The following is a 23,025-nucleotide window of genomic DNA, read 5'->3' as shown; positions in this document are numbered from 1 at the left end:
CTCTTTTCACTTTTTTTTTTAAGTAATATGTTTATTCAGTTTTCAGTATGTCTCTTTAGTTACCCTTTGGGTGGCCCTCAATTTAAATACTCTGGAGATCGTGGCATAGTGTTATTCCTAGTGATATAGCATCAGCAGAAGAATATTTTTGTTTCTTAAAAAGCTTTCATTTCAGGAAGAAGTTTGAGGTAATGAAAACACTGAATGGTTTTCCAAGTATAATTCTACTAGTTCTCCTGTTCATTTTCCATTTGCTCTGTGTGTGTCTCTGTGTCTGTGTCTGTCTGTCTGTCTGTCTTAGACATGTTGTATATTGATGTATATAAAATGTGTGTATGAAGGAGGGCCTTTGGTACCTCAACAAATCTGCCATTATTTGTTTGAAATAAGTTTATTCAATTTGATCTTTCAGTTCTGACTTATTGAATAATGGGTTAATTGTGGGGGGGGAGTGATGAAGTTTTGTAATTGTGCCTTGTCACATAGTAGGTGCTCAATAAATGTTTGGATGAATGGATATTCTAAACCTGTCTCATTATTTGTCTTCTCAACTTGCCTGGAAGCTTATCAAGAGAATTTTTTTTTGTCCTTCCTATGCAAGGATTATGTATTGATTTTCTTATGAACTTTCTAGTACAAGGCTTTGTATATTTAGTAAAAAGTTTGTAAATTCCTTCAAAATTAGGTAGGTAATTATATTAGGCAACTCAAAGATTACTTCTGAATTCTCTCCATACTTCTTACCAATGTGTTTAAGTCTCTGTGGAAACAAATTGAGACCTAAAGGTTAAACTTTTAAATCTTAGCTCAGCCTCCCCAGAGAAGCTTTGTTCAAATTTAGTAACTTGAACAAATGTTATCTGTCTTCCATTTGGTAGCTAAGTGGTGCTGTGGGTAAAGTACAGAGAATCAGGAAGGCTTGTGTTCAAATGTCAGCTCAAAAACAGTTACCCTGGGCAAGTCACTCAGTCTCTTGTGCTTCAGTTTCCTCATCTATAAAATAACAATAACAGCACTTAACCTCTGAGGATTCTTGTGAGGAAAAAATGAGATGGTATCTATAAACTAATTTGTAAGCCTTAAAGTACTACATAAATGCTGCTGTTATTATCATTAATACGAATCCCATCTCTTATTATAAGTTTGCTACCTTGAACAAATTATAGAATCTGTCCTCAGTTTCCTCCTCTAAAATTATAGGATTGGACCAGATGGATCTCTAAGGTTCCTTGCACTTCCAAATCAGTGGTAAAGATGACCATCATTGGTATAAAGTTCAGGATATTTTTTTTAATTTATGCCTTTTATGTTTACATCTCATTCATTGTGAGTCCATTCTTCTTTCCCCTACCCAGCACACCAAGCCTTCTAGGAGGAAGGGAAAAAAAAGCAGTGAAGCAGAGCCTTTTCAGCCAACACACAGCACAAGTGGAATTGCCATTTAGATCTTTTGACTCTTCAAGGGAAGGACTTTGTAGTTACTAATCTGTCTCAGTCTCAAGACAGGCATTCATCCCCAAGTCTTTGTCCTTGAACCTTTTCTCTTGTCTCACTGTGCCTTTTAAACAGTACTGTGGAAAGAGCGAGTAAGATGACCTCAATTCAAATCCCTGCTCTGCTTAGTACCTCTGTGACGTTTAGCAAGTCGATGAACATCTGTCTCTAAGCCTAATTTTTCTTCATTTGTGAAATGAAAGGGTTGGATGGGATGGCTTCTAAAGCCCTTTCCACCTTTAAAGCATAGATACTGTCATCAGGTGAATTGGTCTATCCTTTTCCCCTCTCTACTCATAGTCTCCATTATATCTTGTATGTTCTCTATTCCCATTCCCACCCCAAAGTACAAATACTCTTTATAACTCACTAGATGTATTTAGAATAGCCTCCCAACAGGTCTTACTTTGGTTGTGTATCATTCCTCCTCATCCCACATTTTAATCTGTGCATGTATCTAGTCGCTCTTTTGATTAGAACCCTTCAGTAGCTCCCAGTTGCTTACCAGATAAAGTTCATATGGCATGCATGGTCCTGCACTGTCTGCTTCTTTCTCATTTTTCCAGTCTTTTTTCATAGTCTCCTCCATGTTACTCCCCACTCTAGCTAGACTGGCCTAATTGCCACTCATTTCATCCCCAAATGTGTCCTGTATTCTTTTGCCTCTGTATCTTGCCATATCCTGTTTTCCAGGTTTGGAATCCTCTTTCCTGAAATCTTTGTTGAAAAAATGTTGAATGATTCTGTTCAACTAGTTAACAATATTCAAATGAGGATAGAAATGAGGATTGAAACTGGATGTCAGTTTTTTTTTTTTAAAAAACAAAGTATATGTTAAATTTGACATGGTAGTAATAATTGCCATGCTTATTTGTTTCATTTTCTGAGCTGTGTATTTTTTAATATTTTATCAGTGTTTCTGCCTTTTTTTTTTTTAGCATATTACATATTACTACCCATTTTCTCTCCATTGAGTGCCTCCCTCCCCATTGGAGGTTTTCCCTTGTTAAAAGTCATCCCTCAAAAGAAATCAACACATTGCTATTGCTGCTATGTCTGAAAACTTATGTCTCATTCTGTATGGGTGGGTGGACATGTGCGTGCATACATGCACATACATAATATACCAGTAGTATACTAAGTAACTAAATAACTAAGTAACTAGTATACTAACTAAATAAATATCTTATTTAATCCTCACAGCAACCCTGAAAAGTAGGTGCTGTTCTAATACTCATTTTGTAGTTGATGCTGAGGCAGACAGAGATTAGATGACTTGTCTAGGATCTCACAGACACTAAGTGTTTGAGTCTGGATTGGAAATTAGGTCTTCCTGACTCCAGACCCTACTCTATCCACCTAGCTATCTCTCCCAGGAGGCTCTTCAGTGTGTTCAGACTTCAGGTGATCAGTATATTGTCCTCTATAAACAAGCATCTAGAGTAGCACTCAGAAGGAATCCTCAATCTCTACCTCCTCCATCATAGTGGAGAGTACTTTTAGGGAGCTTCAGTTTGATGTTTGTTAACAGAGCATCATTGGACTGGGTTATTTTTGTTGTTACACCTTCCAAGGAATTCTGAATGATCTTGATACTGTAGATAGATTGGAGCCGCCTTGTTGTAGAAGAACCTGTCTATGTTCTACCAAGTTGAATATTTTTGTCATAGTTAACAAAAAATAAACACAGTGAAGTCTCAACATCTTTTAGTCAGTTGTGAGATAATAAAGATGTAGCCCATTTTTACAAAAGCCTGCTTCTTTCCTCTTAACACCCTCATCAAGGATGCATTCATTTCGTGTAAAGATGACCCATATGAAGATTTTCCTCTCCAGGCCATAGCCCTCCCTTCTTTACCATGCCCTAGAAACCTTTTCAGGGCAGCCAGGTGGCACAATGGATAGAGTGCCAGGCCTGGAGTCAGGAAGAATTATCTTCATCAAGTTCAAATCTGGCATCATACACTTATTAACTGTGCAACCTTGGGTAAGTCACTTAACCTTGTTAAGCCTCAGTTCCTTATCTGTAAAATGAACTGGAGAAGTAAATGGCAAACCATTTCAGTATCTTTGCCAAGAAAATCCCAAATGGGGTCATGAAGAGTCAGACAAGACTGAAAAAACACTGAACTGCAAAGAAACTGATTCACCCTGGAAGCTCACTCCACTCCTGTGCTTGTCATTTTGAAAGTGCCCTTGCAGCTCTTCTCTCTATTTGGCTGGTTCCTCTCAGAACTTCATTTTAAGGAACAGGCCTAGGCCAATCATGTCTTCATTTCTCTACAGGTTGCATTTGCTACTCTCTATATATTCTGTACTATGCCTCCAGGACAGGTAATCTCTTTCCCCTCCCCCCTTTTCAGCTTAGTTTTTTCCCCCCTTTTTGGTGAGGCAGTCAGGGTTAAGTGACTTGCCCAGAATCACACAGCTAGTGTCAAGTGTCTGAGGCTGGATTTGAACTCAGGTCCTGTTGACTTCAGCTTCTTTTTATGTGTCATCTACCATTATTATGTAAACTTTTTGAAGGCAAGGATTGTCATTTTTTTTCCCTGCATGTATTTGTAGCCCCAGTACTTAACACAGTTCTTCGCACATAGTAAGTGCTTAACAAATGCTCATTGACTCTTATAGATAGAAGAGTTAGGCATATAGGTTGATAGTTGTTGATGTTCTCTTGTCACCCCTCCCTTTTTATTTGCTGTTAATAAAGTCAAGCACTTCTGTTCCTTTGATAGAACATCTTACTTTAGATACCTCGTCAATTACTGCCTCAGTGCTCTCACAATTAAAGCACCACCAGCATGAACCTCTTCTTCATGTACTTGATCTAATTTAGCTGGGGGTTTTTGTTTTGTCTTTTTCCTCTGAAAGCACCCCAGAGATTCGTGTCAGTTGTTGTCCAAGTGTGGTGGTTCCATTATCCTTAATGGTGAGACTAGCTTGTTGCAATAATTGTTACAAGTCTTTTTTGGTTTTTTTCTAGTTTGTAACCCTCTTTTCATCACTCAGTATCCTTAGAATGACATTGCTTAGTTGGGATATCTTGTCAAGCTTTCTGTAGACTACTTTTTTCCTCCACTGCTTCTCTGTACTTTGTAATTTTTCATCCTCTTTTTAAAGATGTATTTTCTTTGTAAAGTTTAAGAATTTTTCAATATTATGTAATCAAAATTATCTATTTTATCTTCTGTGATCAGCTCTATTTCTTGTTAAGTACTCCTTGTGCCAAGGTATTATCTTATGAATTATATAACCTTTTATTTTTTAGGTCACATATCTATTTGCTGCTGCTGTGGGGGGGATCAGTCTATGAGAGGTGTGGTTTTTTTTTTTTGGTGGTGGTGGTTTTTTGTTGTTGGTTTTTTTTTTTGTTTGTTTTTTTTTGAGGCAATTGAGGTTAAGTGACTTGAATTAAGAACTTTACCTCAATAGTTGTATCCAGTTACTCTTGGCACTTGTTTACCTAGTCTCTTCCATTGATCAACTTTTCTGTTTTGCTGGGGTTTTTTTAACTAACATAGTTTTGGTGGTCATTAACTTCTTGGTAGTTTTGTATTATTAATACCTTCTAAATCTGACCTTATTGTTTCCCGTTGTCATTGTGTATATATATATCTTCATTGCCTCCTACTTATTCTATTGCATTCTAACCTAAATTTCTGTAGATTTCTATTGATTGTTTTAGTTATAGTAGCCCATGTGTTGTTGGATGGTGTCCATTTTCAGGTCTGTAAAGCAGAAAAAATGTAGAACTCTGAAAAATAAAAATAAAGCTCCCTTCATTTTAGTTTTAATCCTTGGTTTCATGATTCATCTTAAAATATAAAAAACCTTAACTGTTTGAGTGGATAGTATAATAGAAAGATTAGGAGATTTTGTTCTAGTCTAAACTTTACCATTAACTAATTTGCTACTGTCCTTGCATCTATTTCCTTAAATGAGGTGGTTAAAAAGGAAGATCTGTTAATGTTTCTTCTTTAATATTCTGAGATTTTATGAAGTTACAAATATATCAAGTTCTGACATGTGTAAACATGGTATAAAATACGTAGGCAAAATCTGGATTTTAAGGGAGAATGGAATTTGTTGTTAGAATTTTAAAATATAGAACTGAAAAAAATTCTCAAACTTAATCCAGCCTTTTTTCTTTCTTTTTCCAGGTTATATTTCACACTATGTGCTGACTGTATTTACAGAAGATATTTAAAAAACAAACAAACTTTTTTTTGAAAGATTTTGATTCCAGTGGAATCTGTGCTTTAGATTTTTGTGTTGTGAATTACAATTCCTTAAGCAATGCCTGTACAGGCTCCACAATGGACGGATTTCCTCTCCTGCCCAATTTGCACTCAGACGTTCGACGAAACCATCCGAAAGCCCATCAGCCTCGGCTGTGGCCACACTGTCTGCAAGATGTGCCTGAACAAGCTTCACCGCAAGGCCTGCCCCTTCGACCAGACCACTATTAACACCGACATAGAGCTCCTGCCTGTGAACTCGGCCTTGTTGCAGTTAGTGGGTGCTCAGGTAAGACAAGCCCTGTGTGTTTAAGGAAAGTCTGATGAAAATGTTTGAACAGGCCCAAAGTATGTACTGTGCATATGCTCTCATTTGAAGGATTACTCTTTGATATTATTGGTTAAAGTATCCTAGTATTTTTAATATGCTGAGTATGTGTTTAAAAGAATTAATAAACATAATATAATAAACACAGGCAACTAGGTGGCTCGGTGGCCAGAGTGCTAGATTTGGAATCAGAAAGACCTGACTTTGAAACCTGCCTCAGGCACTTAACAACTTTGTGACCCTGGGCAAGTCACTTAACCTTGTCTGCCTCAGTTCCTTCATCTGTAAAATGGAGATAATAAAAGCACCAAACTTCCAGGTTGTTGTGAGGATAAAGTGAGATAGAGGTAAAGTACTTTATAAACATTTGAGCACTATATAAATACTGACTATTATCTTTGTAAGTATAAAAGATGAAATGCAAATATCAAGAACTATATTAAAATGACCTATATCATTTATAACAAAAAAAAATTAATTAAAATAACCGAGGTTTTACCTCACACCCATTATAATCAATAGAAATGGTAAGAAAAGGATAGGAACTGATCTGCAGAGCCTCCTAAATGGGATCCATAATCAGTCTAAGAAAGGTAGCCCACCTACACGAGAAAAAAACAAGTGGATGAAGAATACCTACTTTCCAACAATCCTGTTGAGCAGCAAAGGTGATGTTGGATGGGCTGTGGGAGGGCAGGCCCACAAGTGCACTCTTGGTAAAGCTCTTAGGTTCAACTGTTGTAGAAAACAGTGTGAATTCACAGAGAGAAAAGAAAAGCAAACACTGGATACCTTTTGACCCAGTAATATCATGACTTAGAATATACCCCCAAAGAATTCCAAGACAGGGGTAGCTAGGTGGCACAGTGGATAGAGCATTGGCCCTGAAGTCAGGAGGACCTGAGTTCAAATCCAGCCTCAGACCAAACACTTGACACTTACTAGCTGTGTGACCCTGGGCAAGTCACTTAACCCCAATTGCCTTAAAAGAAGAATTCCAAGACAGAATGAAAGTTTCTCTAAAACAAAAATATCCACAGCATAATTCTATATTAACAAAACAACAGTTGGGAATAAAGTAGATGGCGGACATAGTGGATAAATTATGCCATTGAGTAGCATATTAGTGGGCCTCAGATGGCCAGTCTGAAATTCAGAGAAGCATGGGTAGATTTGAATAAACTGACAGAATGAAATGGAACCAGGAAAAAAATTTTTTAATTAATGTAAATACAGACGTTAGTAATAGGAATCCAGTTGACTTGGGCTCTTGTTATAGCAGGTGGTTCTGTTTAGTTAGTCATTAAGGAATGACTGTTGAGGGAAATAAAATATTTTTTGGCAGTGAGCAAAGTTCAGATTAAAGCAGTGCCCCAAGGTAGTGGGCATAGAATATTTTATGTGCTCTTAGAATTGATCATTTTTTGAGTTTGTCTTGCTTAATTCTTTTTCTTGGTGACAACTGAAGGTTCAGTGAGGGGGAAGTATATAGGAAAGTACAGTGTTAGAAAAAGAAAGCAAAACAAAATGCATAAATAGAACCTTTTATAAAACATCTAAACAACTAGATTAGTAGACAGTTAATAAACTAAAATATAAATTTAAGTGCCTGCTGTGTTGCAGGCATTGTGCTAAGTTTTATAAGTATTATCTATCTCATCTGGTTTTCACACCTACCCTTGAAGGTGGGTGCTATTATTATTCTCATTTTATAGTTGAGGAAACTGAGGCAAACAGATGAAAGTGACTTGCTCAGGGTTACACAGCTGATAAGTGTCTCAGTTAGGATTTGAACTCAGATCTAACTCTAGACCTAGTGCTCTATCCACTGCACCATCTAGTTACCTTAGTAGGGATCACGGAATAGGCCTGCTTTTTCTTCTGGCTCTGAGAGTCGGGGTATTTAAGAAGAAGGCAGCCCTGGAGAAGAAGCCAAGAGATAAAGTGTCATCAGGAAAAAACCATGCAGAGAAATTGATATAAAGACAAAAGACAATCCCTGCCTTCAAGGAGCTCACAGTCTACTGCAAGATGACAGCACATTTTAAAAAGAAACTAGAAAGGAGATGGAATAGATAGGGTACCCAGTGTGGGAACATGATGAAGTCTTGAATGCTCTGATGTTCCCCATAAGTTGAGGATCTGGAAGGATCTCTCTGATGTCTACCCTCTATCTTCTCAAATCGGAAGGAGGAGCCTAGGGGCAAAGAGTGCTGCTGAAGCATGAGTTTCAGACTTAAATTGATTGTGCAGGAAATTACATTTCTGGAGATAGAGGTGAAGTCCAAATGAGTAATGATGAGGCATATTCCCTGGGTCCCCTCCTTAAACAGGGTCTAGGAGGAGCTCTCCAGTGTTCGACCTCCATCCTCTCCAAACAGTAGGAGCCAGTAGGGGTTATCATGGAGTAGCGGATTTTTATAGTTGGAAGATATTTCTGTGGCCATTTAGTTCAACCTATACCTCAAAAGGGATTCATACAATGACATAGACGACAAGTGGTCAACTAGCTTTTTTTTTTTTTAATTTTGGAGGACTTGTAATGAGAGAGAACTTAACGACCTTCCATGGTAGCCCATTCTATTTTTGGAGAGCCCTAGTTTTTAGAAAGTTTTTCCTGACATAAATCCTAAATTTGCCTATTTGCTCCTTCCTGTTCCTCCTAGTTCTGCTATCTGGGTAAAACAACATTTCTAAAACTGTTGTGTCTTCTATGACTCCATTTGATTTCTGCGAACCTTATATAGTTTGTACTGAAGGCTTTTCATTGTCCTTGCTGCCCTCCTAGAAGATCTAAAGGACAAATCATGCCAGATTTAACTCATTTCTTTATTGTTATTTGGCTTTTGTGTCTGGATTTCAGCAAGGTGACTGAATAAACTGTCTCACTATATATATATTTATGAATAAGATGAAGGGGTATTAGCTGTAAGATAACATAGTTAAGTGGTTTTAGTTGTTGAACAATTTAACTCACAGATTGTTAATCCATGAATTGATCAATGCCAGGCAGGATGGAGGTCTCTAATGGCATTCTCTAGGTCTGTGTCCCTTGCTTTAATCTGTTCAAAAAATTTTTATTTTATTTTAGTTAAGGCACTTGGGGTTAAGTGACTTGCCCAGGGTCACACGGCTAGTAAGTGTCAAGCGTTTGATCTGAGGCTGGATTTGAACTCAGGTCCTCCTGACTTCAGGGCTGGTGCTCTATCCACTGCGCCACCTAGCCGCCCCTGTTCAAAATTTTTATCAGTAATTAGGATGAAGAAACAGGTGGCATGATTTTCTAGTTTGAATAAAGCTAGCAGGAATAGTTTCTACGTAGAATAATATGGGAAAAGACTTGAACCAAAAAAGAGAGAGAGAGAGAAAGAAAGTGAAAAATAGTATGCTTTGGTCTGTATTCAAGAATCTGTCAGTTCTTTATTTGGAGGCGGACAGAGTCTTTTTGGATCATTGTATTGCTGAGAATAGCTAAGTCATAGTAGTTCGTCGTATGGTATTGCTATTCCTGTTTACATTGTTCTCCTCACTTCACTCTGTATCAGTTCAGTAAACCTTTCCAGGTTTTTCTGAAATTATACTTCCTGTCATTTCTTATAATTCAGTAATATTCCATTACAGTCACATACCACAGCTTGTTCAACCATTCCCCAGTTGATGGGCAGCCTCTCAATTTCCAGTTCTTTGCCACCATAAAAAGAGTTGCTATTTTTTGTACAAATAGGTTCTTCCCCTTCACCCTCTTTTTAAAAAATTTCTTTGGAATACCGACCTACTAGTGGTATTCCTCAGTCAAAGGGTATGCACAGTTTGATAGCTCTTTGGGCACAGTTCCAAATCGCTTTCCAGTGTGGTTGGATCTGTTCAGAACTCCAACAGTGTATTAATGTCCGTTCCAGTTTTCCCACATTCCCTTCAACATTTTTCATTTTTCTTTTTCTGTAGCTAATCTGACCTGTTGTGAGGTGGTACCTCAGAGTCATTTTAATTTGCATTTCTCTAATCAGAGTGATTTAGAGCATTTTTTCATATGACTATAGATAGCTTTGATTTCTTTGTCTGAAAACTGCCTGTTCATATCCTTTGACCATTTATTAATTGGAGAATTACTTGTATTCTTATAAATTTGACTCAGTTCTCTATATATTTGAGAAATTAGGCCTTTATCAGAGGTACTTACTGTAAAAAAATTTTTTCTAAATTTTCTGTTTTCTTCTAATTTTGGTTGCATTGGTTTTGTTTGTGCAAAACCTTTTTAATTTATTATGATGAAAATTATTCATTTTTACATTTCATGATGTTCCCTGTCTCTTGTTTGGTCCTAAATTCTTCACTTACCCATAGATCTCACAGGTGAACTATTCCACACAATTTGCTTATGGTATCACCCTGTGTCTAAATCATGTATTCATTTTGACCTTACCTTGGTACACAGTGTGAGATGTTGGTCTCTACCTAGTTACTACCATACTGTTTATCATTTTTCCCAGCAGTTTTGGTGAAATGGTGAGTTTCTATCCCAAAAGCTTGGATCTTTGAGTTTATCAAACAATAAATTACTATAATTAATTACTGTACTTTAAAACCTTAACCGTAACTTTTTGAATATGTTGAATTGGTTCTCTTATGTTCTTGAGATAATAATATGTTTTTAGGGTTTTCTTCCTATTTTAGTACTAGTATTTGTCCTTTATGGAGGTTCTGTTATTTTAGACTAATTTTTCAAGTGTAATCTTTCTAATGAAACACTAGTCATGAAAATCTTTTCATTTTTTAATGATTCTTTCCAAAGCTACTCCCTGTAGTTAGATATACCTTGTTTTTATTTCTCTTTCTATGGTAACTCTTCCTCCTCTCCAACTTGTATATCCATAAGGATAACAATTACTGTGTTTGCCTTTGTATCACAGTTACTTGACAGAATGTGTTGTAAATAAGTTAATAGCTTTAAAAAAGTTTCTTTGAAACTTTTACCTTCTCCAAATAAGCCCTCTGCTTTTCTCTGCCTGTCTTCTGGTTTACCATGTTCTTTCTTTATGAAATAACCTTTCCTTTAAATCAACTTTTTTTGTTTGTAACAAGCATTCAAGGTTCAGATCTCCTTTATGAAATTTTCTTTGATGTCTCCAGCCCTTTCTTTCTCCAAGTTCTGAACTCTTAGACCATTTTGAGTCTCTATTATTGCCTGTTGACTTGAAATGAAAGAAAAATTGGGTAATTTTATTAAGAGACAAGAAAGATGTGAAGAGTCTACGATAATCCTAACATTATTAATGTGGAAGGCCGTATGAATTATGATGCAGTAAAAAGGAGTAGCAAAATCTCAAGGAAAAATAGTGCTATACTAAAATAGAGCTATTGTATAAAAGTTTTGTTATTTGTCACATTAGAATTTCTTTGTGGGTGTAATGTTTGGACATCGAAGTGCTGTTTAGACAGTCTTATTCCATATGTGAATAGAATTTCTACAGACTTTAAACCTCTCTGGACTTTCTTCCTTATCTTTTCATATTTAGAGAGATAAATGGAAAGTGTCTTTTAGCCACTTAATACACATTGAACACTATGAAAAGTACTGGGGTTAGAAATACAAAAGTGAGACAATCCCTGCTCTCAAAGGGTATAGAGTCTAATGGGGGAGATAGAGGTGGTGGCCAGGGAATATTGCTTTTGTCTAGCAAGTCACAGGGTTGGTGAATATAACAAGGAGGCAGTTGATTGATAAATTCATTTCGGAGCTATTAGTAGTATATCCCCACTTTTAAGAAGACTGGTGATATGCTGATAGGTGTTGGTGGCACGGGAATATGTTAGGTAACCTGTCTTGTTTGATGTGCAGGTCCCTGAGCAGCAGCCCATTACTTTGTGTAGTGGGGTAGAAGATACAAAACATTATGAGGAAGCGAAGAAATGTGTAGAGGAATTAGCATTGTATTTGAAACCACTCAGCAGTGCGAGAGGTAAGTCTTCCACAGTTCATCAAATTCCTCTTATGATGAGTATTAGAAAGAATGGTAACTGTCTTCATTTTCCAAATTATTTTAGTAGAAGTCTTAAAGATAATGTTCTATTATTGACCTACCTATTTTTATAAACCTAAACCCATAGCACAACACAATTTTTAGAAAACACTAGTAACAATGAATTTTAACATTAAAGACCGTGGAGACCTTTTTTTTTTTTTTCCCCCTTCAGCCAGTGTGTTGGCTAACCCTCTAGCTTTGTATGAGGCAATCCATTACACTTTTGGATAAGTCTCATTATTTGGAAGTCTTTCTTGCTACCAAACTTGAAAGCTACTTCTCTGTAGAATCTATCCATTCTTTTTTTTTTTTTTTTTTTTTTGCACTGTGAGACCAGAACAATTCAGATTCTTCTTGGATAGTTACAGCCCTTTCAGCTAGGCGCTTGAGATAGATAGGTGACACCATATAATACATAGAATGCTAGGCCTGGAGTTTATGAGCAGATCCTTGTGAGCTGTGTGGCACCGGGCACTTAATCTCTGTTTACCTCAGCTTCCTCAACTAAAACAGGAATAATACCAGCACCTAACTCACAGGGTTGTTGTGAAGATCAAATGTGATTATATTTGTAAAGGCCCTGGAATGGTGCCTGGCACATAGTAGATGGTTAATAAATGTTTCTTTCTTTCCCTTGAAGACAGCTTTTATGTTACCCTCTTAAGTCTTTTCTGTTATGAGCTAAGCATCGCCATTCAGTCATCTAATCCTCAGTCATTTGCTGGTTTTTCTCCTTTTGTTACTTTCCAGCTACTAATTCCTTCCTGAAATGTGTCAACCAGAACTGGACACAGTATTGGCCAGGCCAGAGTAGAATAAGATTTAATGCCCTTAGTATCTCTTATTGCAACCTCCATATTATCCTTAGTATAACACTTAAGTGTTTTGTTTTGTTTCAGCTTGTATAGTATCCTAATTAAAATTCTAGGTTCTTTTTCAGACTGTCTGCTATGTAGCAATGCCTCTCTCATCTTAGAAAGTTAAATTTTTTAACCTAACTATAAGATCCTAGGCTTATTATTCTCTTTAAATTTCATGTTATTGAATTTGGCTCAGTGATCTGGCCTGTAGAAATCTTGTGTTTTGGATTGCAGTTCAGTCACCTAATGTGTGAGCCAGCTCTTCTTAACTTTATGTCATCTCTAGATTTATTAAGCTTGTGACCTATGGTGTTAAACAAAGAACTTGGTCCAAATTGATATCAAGCAGTAAGGACTACTTTTGCAGTCAGCCGTCTCTCTTATCTTGTTTCTGAGATTAAAATGTTGGACTTTGTCAAATGTTGTTGTTGTACATCTGCTGTAAGGGATTTAGAAACCCAGGGAGATTAAGTGGCTCTCCCACGAGGCAGGGGTGGTACCTTGGTCATCTGACTTCACAGTCACTGTCCATGCTGCAGTCATTCCCTGTCCAAAAAAGAAAGGAAAGAGGTTTGGTCAGGTTTGATATATTTTCTGGATGGGCTTACCAGATTCACTTTTATTGTCGTACTTTTCTGGGTGTCCAGTAATCATCCCTTTAATAATGTTTTCTAAAAGTTTGTCAGGATTTAACCTCACTAGCTTAGTTTCTTTTCCTTCCTTCCTTCCTTCCTTCCTTCCTTCCTTCCTTCCTTTCTTTCTTTCTTTCTTTCTTTCTTTCTTTCTTCCTTTCTTTCTTTCTTTTCTTCCTTCCTTCCTTCCTTCCTTCCTTCCTTTCTTCCTTTCTTCCTTTCTTCCTTTCTTCCTTTCTTTCTTGTTTTTGTAGACTCTATTGTCATCCTTTTTATTGAAAATCAGAACAGTAGTTCTTTTCTAATTCTGCAAAAATCTCTAGCTGGTTCGCTAGTCAGAGTTTTCTGGTTTTTCAAGTTTTGGCGGTATATTTCCTTTAGTCCTATACATGTAAATTAATCAAGGTCAGTGAGGTACTGCTACTTATTTTGTGTTTGACTTCCATTAGGCATTTTTGTTCTCACTTTTCTTGTTGACGTGTCATTCTCCTTTATGAAAAAAGCAGAATACGTTGAGAATGAAAGATTCTGACTCTAGGGATGTGCCCTCCCTCATGGAACACATTTACATCTGTGATCCGCAAATACCTAGCTCAGCAGTTGGCATAGAATAATCACTTAATAAATATTTGTGGAATTCATTGATCCTACTTTTTTTTTCTATAGCTTGAAAAGAACAGCTACTTTTGTCTTTGGTATTCCATGTCAGCCTTGTCATTCTGAGCTTCAGCAGCACTGCTCTTGTTAGAATCATCATCATTATCATCATTATCGTCATCATCACAGGCCTATACCTCACTTATATCTGATCTTGCTTCCATTTTCTGTACATTTTTAAATTACGATTTTTTGATGAGCTCCTGTGCAGTCTCTTTACCTTTTTTCCTCTCCCAAATATCAGGTATTTATTAAGCACTTACTATGTGCCAGAGAATGCATAAGGTGCTGAGTGTACAAAGAGAAAAGCAAAAGTGGTCCCTACATTCCTTTATTTTTATTTTTGTCACTTATTAGTTGCCTAGAACCCTGAGAAATGAAGTGATAAGTCCACAGTTACCTAGGTTATGTGTCACAGGTAGGCATTGAGCCCCAGGTCTTCCTGGATCTGAGGCTGGCCCTCTATCCAGTGCTGTATACATTGTTACTTCTGCAGTGAGAATAAACCATAAAAGCCAAAGTGTTTACATTAAAAAAAAAAAAGAAAGAAAAGAAAAGGAAAACGACAGTCTTTTATCCCCTTTGTGTGGGCGTGCCATTAAGTCTTGCTGTTATTTTGTATGTAGTGGCAGTCATTGCATTTGTTTTGATTCTGCTCTCCTTGTTCTATACCATTCACAAGTCTTTGCAGGTTTGTTTTTTTTAATTGATCAGATTTATTATCTCTAAAAGGTATTATTGTTTATTACTTTACACTATTTCACAATTTATTCAGCCGCTTCCTAATCCGTGGACTTTGGGGTTATTGCAAAATGATCGGGGAATGGCTAAACTGAACCGTAAGAAAAGATGAATGTGAAGAATGCAAGGAAATTTGGGAAGACTGATAACTGACAGTTATAGGCAGTATTCCACAGTCAATACCCAATGCATGGGTATTGAGGAACATTTTCTTATCTCTTCTTCAGGACCAAGCTTGGCAATAATAATTACACAGGGTTATAACACATTTTGTGTGTGTATGTGTGTGTTTGTTTATTTTTTTCCATTAACAATACTATAGTCTTGTAAGTCTTTCTATATTTCTTTAAATTCTTCCTATTTTTCTTTATGGCTCAGTAATACTCCCTTATTACTATACCAAAACATTGTATTCATGTACCATAATTTACATAGCCATCCCCAAGTCAGTGGGCATCTACTGTGTTTTCAGTTATTTTTAACACGGTGTATAGTAGCAACAAAGATATTTTGCAAAAGCTCCAAGAATATTTTTATGTAATTAAGTCACTCTTTCTATAACATCCTTAGGATACAGGTGGGTTCTTTTTTTTTTTATTCCAAACTTATCTACCAATAAAATGGGTGTTTTCATATACCTACATGAAATTGTGAGTCTCTATTATGTATATAGTATTATATGCACACTATATGCATAGTAAATTAAACACTTAAATTTCAAATCCAGTCTACTTGTCTATAAATTATTCTGGCCTTCTGTTCTCTCGTTTTTATTTTGTGGGGTTTTTTTTGTTTTTTTGTTTTTTTTTTTTACTGTTTGTTTTGTTTAGTTTAGTTTTTTTGCTAGGCAATGGGGTCAAGTGACTTGCCCAGGGTCACACAGCTAGTAAGTGTCCACCTAGCTGCCCCAGTCTTGTGAATTTTTAAAAAGATGCTCCAGGGACCCTCTTTCTCTTGTACCTCCTCCTCCTTCCTCCTCCTATTTTTGGGGAAAAATAGGAAAAATAAAGCTTACAAAGAGCCTTTTTAAAATAAAAGAATATAAAAACAACTTAGGTAAAACAAATTCCCGCTTTGGCCATATCCAAAAATTTATTTCTTATTTTGCATGTTGAGTCCATCATCTTTCTTTCAGTGGTTTATATAATTTAGAATTATATATATTAGAATTATCCAACTGTGTTATTGCTTAATCAAAGTTAGGATCAGTTTTGTGTTTGCTAGATTACTCTCCAATTTAAAGTTTAGACTAATTTTTATATTGTCTTTTAAAGGAGTAGGTCTGAACAGCACCACTCAGAGTGTTCTGAGCCGCCCGATGCAGAGAAAATTGGTGACGTTAGTCCACTGCCAGCTAGTGGAAGAAGAAGGTCGGATTCGTGCCATGAGGGCAGCTCGATCTTTAGGTGAACGGACTGTAACGGAACTAATCCTCCAGCACCAGAATCCTCAACAACTTTCTTCAAATCTTTGGGCAGCAGTCAGGGCCAGGGGCTGCCAGTTCCTTGGGCCAGGTAAATGATGTAGAGAGATATTATGTAGATATCATTTATCTTTACTAGTTCTTAAAATCTTGTCTAGAAGTTCCAGAGATAGATAAATTTCCAGAGGCTCTTATTTTAATGTTTTACAGAGAGAGTTATTCAACCCATTTGAATTTTGCAAAAAACTGGAGTTTAACCCTACCAAATACTAAAACTTTTCTCAAATTTTTTATTCAACTTGGATGGATTTTATTTGCTGTTAGGTACTTCTTTGTTTTCTTAAAATTTACCGAATATTGCCATGATTTAATCTTTCTTCAGTTACTCAGTAACATTTACTGTACTGTGTTATAATACTGAAGGTACGTAGGTATTTAAAGCTGTTTGTCTCTGTAAGCAGACTCCACATTGCTGTGGAAATACAGTTCTTTTGATACCTCTCAGTACTTCTCACTACTCTTGCTTATCTACTGTCTTTTCAGAATATCCATTTGTCTTTGTATCACCCCAGTGGCTTCTCCTCTTCGTAGAAACAGAATGCTTTAGCTTTTCTGAGAGGTATTTACTGTTCAGAACAGCAGCAGCAGCAGTTTTTTTCTGAGTTACTTACTAGTTGTACTTAATTGTTCAAAATATATGTGGAGTGTCATTTAAAATCTGTAATTAAGGGTGCTGGTAGAAATATCAACAATCTCAGATATGTAGATGATACCACTCTGATGGCAGAAAGTGAAGAAGAATTAAGAAGCTTCTTGAGGATGGTGAAAGAAGACAGTGAAAAGACTGGCTTGAAACTTAACATAATTTAAAAAAAACAAAAAAGAACAAAACTAAGATCATGGCATCTTGTCCCATCACTTCCTGCAGTTAGAAGGAGAAGAAATAGAAAGTGTCAGATTTTATATTCTTGGGCTCAAAGATCACTGCAGCTATAAAATTAAAAGACAACAGTCCTTGGAAGGAAAGCTATGGCAAATCTGGACGGCATACTAAAGAGCAGAGACCTCAATTTGCCAAGAAAAGCCTGTATAGTCAAAGCTGTGGTTTTTCTAGTAGTAATGTATGACTGTGAGAGGTAGATTATAAGGAAAGCTGAGCGCTGCAGAATCCATGCTTTCAAATTGTAGTGCTGGAGAAGACCATTGAGAGTTCCTGGGATAGCAAGGAGATCAAATCAATCAGTACTTAAATGAATTAACTCTGACTATTCATTGGAAGGACAAATAATGAAGCAGAAGCTTAAATACTTTGACCACATAATGAAAAGATGGGACTTTTTGGAAAAGACTGTGATACTGGGAAAGATTGAAGGCAAAAGGAGAGGGGGCCAGCAGAGGATGAGGTAGATAAATAGTGTCATGAAAGCAATGAACATGAACTTGGACAGACTTTGGGACAGAGTGGAGGACAGATGGGCCTGACTTGCTATGGTCCCTGGGATCACAAAGAGTCAGACACAACTGAGTGACTGAACAACAACAATTTAACAGCATGTTAAATTTAGGTGTGAATGAATTTTGTTTTAAATTTTCCCTTGAGAAAGATGGAGTCTTTAACATAATCCAAAGGCTCCATGGACAGCACCACTACTGTCACTACCACCCTATGTAACTCTAAGATGGAGAATTACTATACCGGTTGTCTTTGTTAGTGAAGTTTTGGTGAAAGACTGACTACAAAGAGGAGAAAAGTCTTTGGGCTTTGTTTGCTTAGCTATCCATACAGCTCGTTTCCTTGTCACCAACAAAACATTTGATTGATAAGTAATTAAAAATAAGATGATAATCTCTTTTCTTTCTTTTTCTTTCTTTCTTTTTTTTTTTTTTGTCTAGGCAGTGGGGTTAAGTGACTTGTCCAGAGTCACACAACTAGTAAGTGACAAGTATCTGAGGCTGGATTTGAACTCAGGTCCTCCAAGGCCAGTGCTCTATCCGCTGTGCCACCTAGCTGCCCCAATCTCTTTTCTTATCAAAAATTCTTTTTGAGTAGCTACTGGACCATGAAGGCAAAAAAAAAAAAAGAGTAATTTGTGTCTTTTATTTTAGGCAACCTCTGGGTTGCAAATTAATTAGGTTGGTTGGAGAAGTTATTTTAATTTCATTTTCTGCAGTGCAAATTCCAGAAAACATAGCTGTTATTATGATACAGCAAGATAGGAACCCTGAGGTAATGAGAGTATGTGAACTTAGCCCTGAGAAGCAGTTGCCTAGACAAGAACATGGAACTAGGTGATTGCTACTAAACCTGGTCCAGAAAAGTAGAAATGAAAGTTGCAAGTACAACATAAAATTCAACATGGCTGCATAGGGTGGAATTGGATTAGGCATGTACTAATTTGTTTTTTCTTTTTCCTTTGATCATAGTTCTGTCACTGTTTGTCCCATCTTAATTTTAGTGAGAATGCCAGATATGATTCTGTAAAGGTGATGATTGTGTGAATAAATCTGCCATGCCCCACCGCTGTTGCTGGTCTTTGTGTTCTTTTTTGTTTCCTCTGGTTTATTTATAGACAGAAGAATTAAATTTTTCTGGTAAGGAGTTTTGTTAATGTCTAATGTCCTTTTCTGATCTTAAGATCTTGGGACTTCCTGTCTTGTGAAGAACCTTGTCCAAATAGAGAGGGAATGTGATAGCTGTCCTCAGCGTCAAACCTCAGAGCCTGCAAGAATTTTCCTATGACAACAGAGAATAAATTTGATTTTTACCTGACTTCCCAGCAATGCAGGAGGAAGCCCTGAAGCTGGTCCTGCTGGCCTTAGAAGATGGATCTGCTTTGTCTCGGAAAGTCTTGGTTCTATTTGTGGTGCAAAGATTGGAGCCACGATTTCCTCAGGCCTCAAAAACCAGCATTGGACATGTTGTTCAGCTATTGTACAGAGCCTCCTGTTTCAAGGTACAGAACTGCTATAGATTGGGTGCCGAGTTTTAAGAAACGTTTTCTTCCTGCCTGTGGAAATGTTAAATGAATCAAAACTGCCTGAATGATCTTTGAAAGTCTTCACTGTTTGTTTGATTATAGGGCAGTATGTTAAATATTGCTCAAAATTGACCAAAATGGGCCTTACAATTTTTTGCTATATAGAAGTTTCTATCTTGGAGATACTTGTTAAAATGGGATTTATCCTGATAGAAAAGAAACACTTGTTTTTCATATTATCTATTACAGTTCTACATTTACTTTTATCTATTTAAAAGTGTTCTTTGCATATGAAATTGCAAAACAGAAGATTTGTTTAATACAGGAGGTGCTGGAATTTGGGATTTGTGTTTGAGATGTCAGAGCTTTGACATCTAATTCAGTTGGTAAAGAGGATATTACAGTTTTAAGATTTGAAATGAATTAATATGATCAATTTATTAAGAAATAAAAATGTCAACATGAGTTTTCTTTTAAAACAAAATCAAGTGATATAGCACTTTGCCAATCTTAAAAATGCTTTATAAATGCTTGATTTTTCATTTAACAAGCATTTGTTTTATCCTGCTTCTACTCAAAAAAAAAAAAGATGAAAAACAAAAACAAAGCCTTTGTAACAAATAATAATGACAATTCTCTTGCCTTCACATTACTAACCCACCTTCAAATAGTGTTTCCTTGGCACCGATAAATTCCTTTGGCTATATTTATTCATTCTTCCTGTTGTAAATTTTTATGAAACCATGGCATTTGAAAATATAAATTTCTTGAAGGCAGAAAGATGAATTTAATGTGTATGTTTTGTAGTATGGTGGTCATAAGCAGAATTTTGGTTTTTACATATGTTTGTGCATATGTGTTTATAACCATAATTCAGCTTTGATTTTTGTCTCATTCTGTGTGATTTTGTGTGTGTGTGTGTGTGTGTGTGTGTGTGTGTGTGTGTGTGTGTGTGTGTGTGTGTGTGGTGTTGTTGTATGTCTCTTCTCAGGTGACAAAACGTGATGAGGATTCCTCCTTAATGCAATTGAAGGAGGAGTTTAGGACATATGAAGCTCTTCGTCGGGAACATGACTCCCAGATAGTTCAGATTGCAATGGAGGCAGGCTTGCGCATTGCCCCAGACCAATGGTCTTCTCTTCTTTATGGAGACCAATCACACAAATCTCACATGCAGTCCATTATTGACAAGGTAAAGTCTCTTTTTGTTCCTTATTATTTCTTTCTTTTTTTTTTTTGGTTCCTTATTTCTGATTTGTCTTTAAACTTTCAGTACTTGGAAAGCAAACAACTCACATTTTGTACAGCTAAGTTTCATTTTCTAATGGTTCTCTAAGGTAAACATTTAGTTTTATGGACAGAAAATTTGATCAATGTCAGTGTTTGTTCCTTAGGGTCCATTGTCTACTGAGCTCACTTTGTTTTAATCTCTCTTTTACTTTTTAAGTTTAATTATTCAGTTATCCAAACATATTAAATAACTATAGACTGTAACCATAGGTACAATTACTAACCCTAGAGATTTAGTAAAAAACCTAATCTGAAGGAGCTCTGTAATTGGCATATGGACATAACTACTTCTTTCAAATTATTCTCCCTGGATCCCCCTAACAACTCTAACAAAGATGTCCCAGTTCTGGAGTTATTTTCTTGGTGCATCAAGTAAACTCTTATGGAACCTGTGAAACCCAGAAAAGAGGCTTTTGTTGTTTTGCTTTCTGGTTTTATAATTAACTTTTAAATCTAAATAGACAATCTATCAGATGTGGATTTGTTTCTGGCTGTTATTTATTATCTCTTGGGTTTTAGGCAGAGAGACCTTTTCACATTAATTGAAGAAAGAAAAGGTCACTTTTGTATTAGTGAGTAAAGTGGTCATTCTTACATATGCTGTGAGACTTTGAGGGTTATAATTTGTTCTTATCACTTATTTCTTCATTGAGATTCTTTTATGATTAAGAAGATTTGAATTATGATTGCTTGATGCTGTTAAATAAGAAGATCCTGTCACTTTCTCAAGATCAAATCTTTTCTCTAATAACAGTAGAGTGTGTCACCACTTTAAAGGAAGAAGTGGTATAAATCTCCTTTTAGTCTCCACGCATGCGTGTGGATAGTGATATAGTGATTGGATGATTAAAAACAAAAACATTCAAATACAGATTTTAAAATGTATGCAATTATAAACTTGTATTACAGTTTGAAAAATTGTATGTTAACTTTAATTAAGATCATGCTCATTTGTGCCCTCTTAGAACTACCTTTTCTTATGTGTATTTTTCTGAATTTTGTCATTTTCTTCTATATCATTTCTGTCATTTTTCCTTTGTGTGAATTGTTTTCTCTTGATTCTGAACTATACTTCACATAGGTCTTATTACATGTCTTCATATTTCTTTATATTAATATGTCACAATTTTTTTTTATCTGAACACAGTCTTCCAGTAATTTGCTAATAATACTAATAATGTGGCTATTTGATATTTTTATAGAGTTCTTTTTTCTTTAAAAAAAATCCTTATAGTCTAGTCCTAGTAGTGAGATCTAGTGGATCAGAAAGGGTGAAGGTAGTTCTGAAGCACACATACATATGCCTGCTCAATAAACTCAGGTGGCTTCTTGTTAACTGTAGGATAAAATGTAAACTCTTGTTTGGCATTTAAAGTATATCCACCAAACTCTTTTCAAACCTTATCAGATATTATTTCCCTAAATTTACTGTATAGTTCAGCCAAACTGGCCTTGTTCTTCTCTGCACCTTTGTAGAGGCTACCCCCATGCTTAGAAGGAGAAGGCCTTCTAAAATCTCTGCTTTCTTTCAAAGGGCATTTCAAACACCACTCTCACATAAGCTGCTAGTTCCTTCTAAATTACTTGTATTTTATATTATAGATATTTTGTATATATGCATAGGAAGCTTGCTGAAGGCAGAACTTGTTCCACTTTTTTCCTTTTATGTCCCCAGTGCCCAGCACATAGTAGGTGTTTAATAATTTTTTTTTGTTCATTTCTTACTGCATAATGCCATATTGCTTTTCCATACAGATTGCCATCAGTTCACAACTCCTCCAATAACATGACATGCCTATTTCTCTACAGCCCAACCAGTGTTGAATTTAAAAAATTTTAACTATCTGCCAGTTACATGGATATGTAATATGTCTCCAAAGTTGTTTTTTACTATTTTTATTTATTTTTTTTTAGGCAATTGGGGTTAAGTGACTTGCCTAGGGTCACACAGCTAATAAGTGTCAAGCGTTTGATCTGAGGCCAGATTTGAACTCAGGTCCTCCTGGCTTCAGGGTTGGTGCTCTATTTACTGTGCCACCTAGCTGCCCCCTCAGAAGTTGTTTGTAATGAAGATTTCTCTAATTATTAGAGTTTAAATAATTTTTCAGGTAGTTATTGATAATTTTTCTTTTTGTGGTCTACCTGTTTATATCTTTTGACTATTTGGGGAATGGTAGACTGTATATTCAGATTAACTTCTGTTGTTACAAGGAGTTTGGTGGATTAAAATTGTGACAAAGTGAATCTTTCCCTGAGGTAAAAAATGAAATGCAGTAAGCCACAAAAATGAGTGCTAAAATATTTTCCTTTGGAAATGAGAAAGGTTGTCTGACCTCTGGGAAAGTTAATATTTATCTTTTT

At 36.2% G+C, this 23,025-nt stretch overlaps 1 protein-coding gene across 3 annotated transcripts in view; it reads left to right on the top strand.

The window, feature by feature from the left end:
- RC3H1 (ring finger and CCCH-type domains 1) overlaps positions 1 to 23,025 on the top strand; it is an 82,955-nt gene that overhangs the window by 22,063 nt on the left and 37,867 nt on the right. For all 3 annotated transcript variants that reach the window (XM_027868382.1, XM_027868383.1, XM_027868381.1), the window contains exons 2-6: positions 5,655 to 6,021; positions 11,900 to 12,020; positions 16,248 to 16,487; positions 19,175 to 19,350; positions 20,366 to 20,566. In XM_027868382.1, the coding sequence (XP_027724183.1) occupies positions 5,791 to 6,021; positions 11,900 to 12,020; positions 16,248 to 16,487; positions 19,175 to 19,350; positions 20,366 to 20,566 (969 nt within the window). In that variant the 5' untranslated portion in view covers positions 5,655 to 5,790. The remainder of the gene's footprint in view (positions 1 to 5,654; positions 6,022 to 11,899; positions 12,021 to 16,247; positions 16,488 to 19,174; positions 19,351 to 20,365; positions 20,567 to 23,025) is intronic.

Source organism: Vombatus ursinus, unplaced genomic scaffold (assembly GCF_900497805.2).
Source record: "Vombatus ursinus unplaced genomic scaffold, bare-nosed wombat genome assembly UNPS02014789.1, whole genome shotgun sequence".
Taxonomy (NCBI): Eukaryota; Metazoa; Chordata; class Mammalia; order Diprotodontia; family Vombatidae; genus Vombatus; species Vombatus ursinus.
This window is presented reverse-complemented; position numbering and strand designations above follow the sequence as displayed.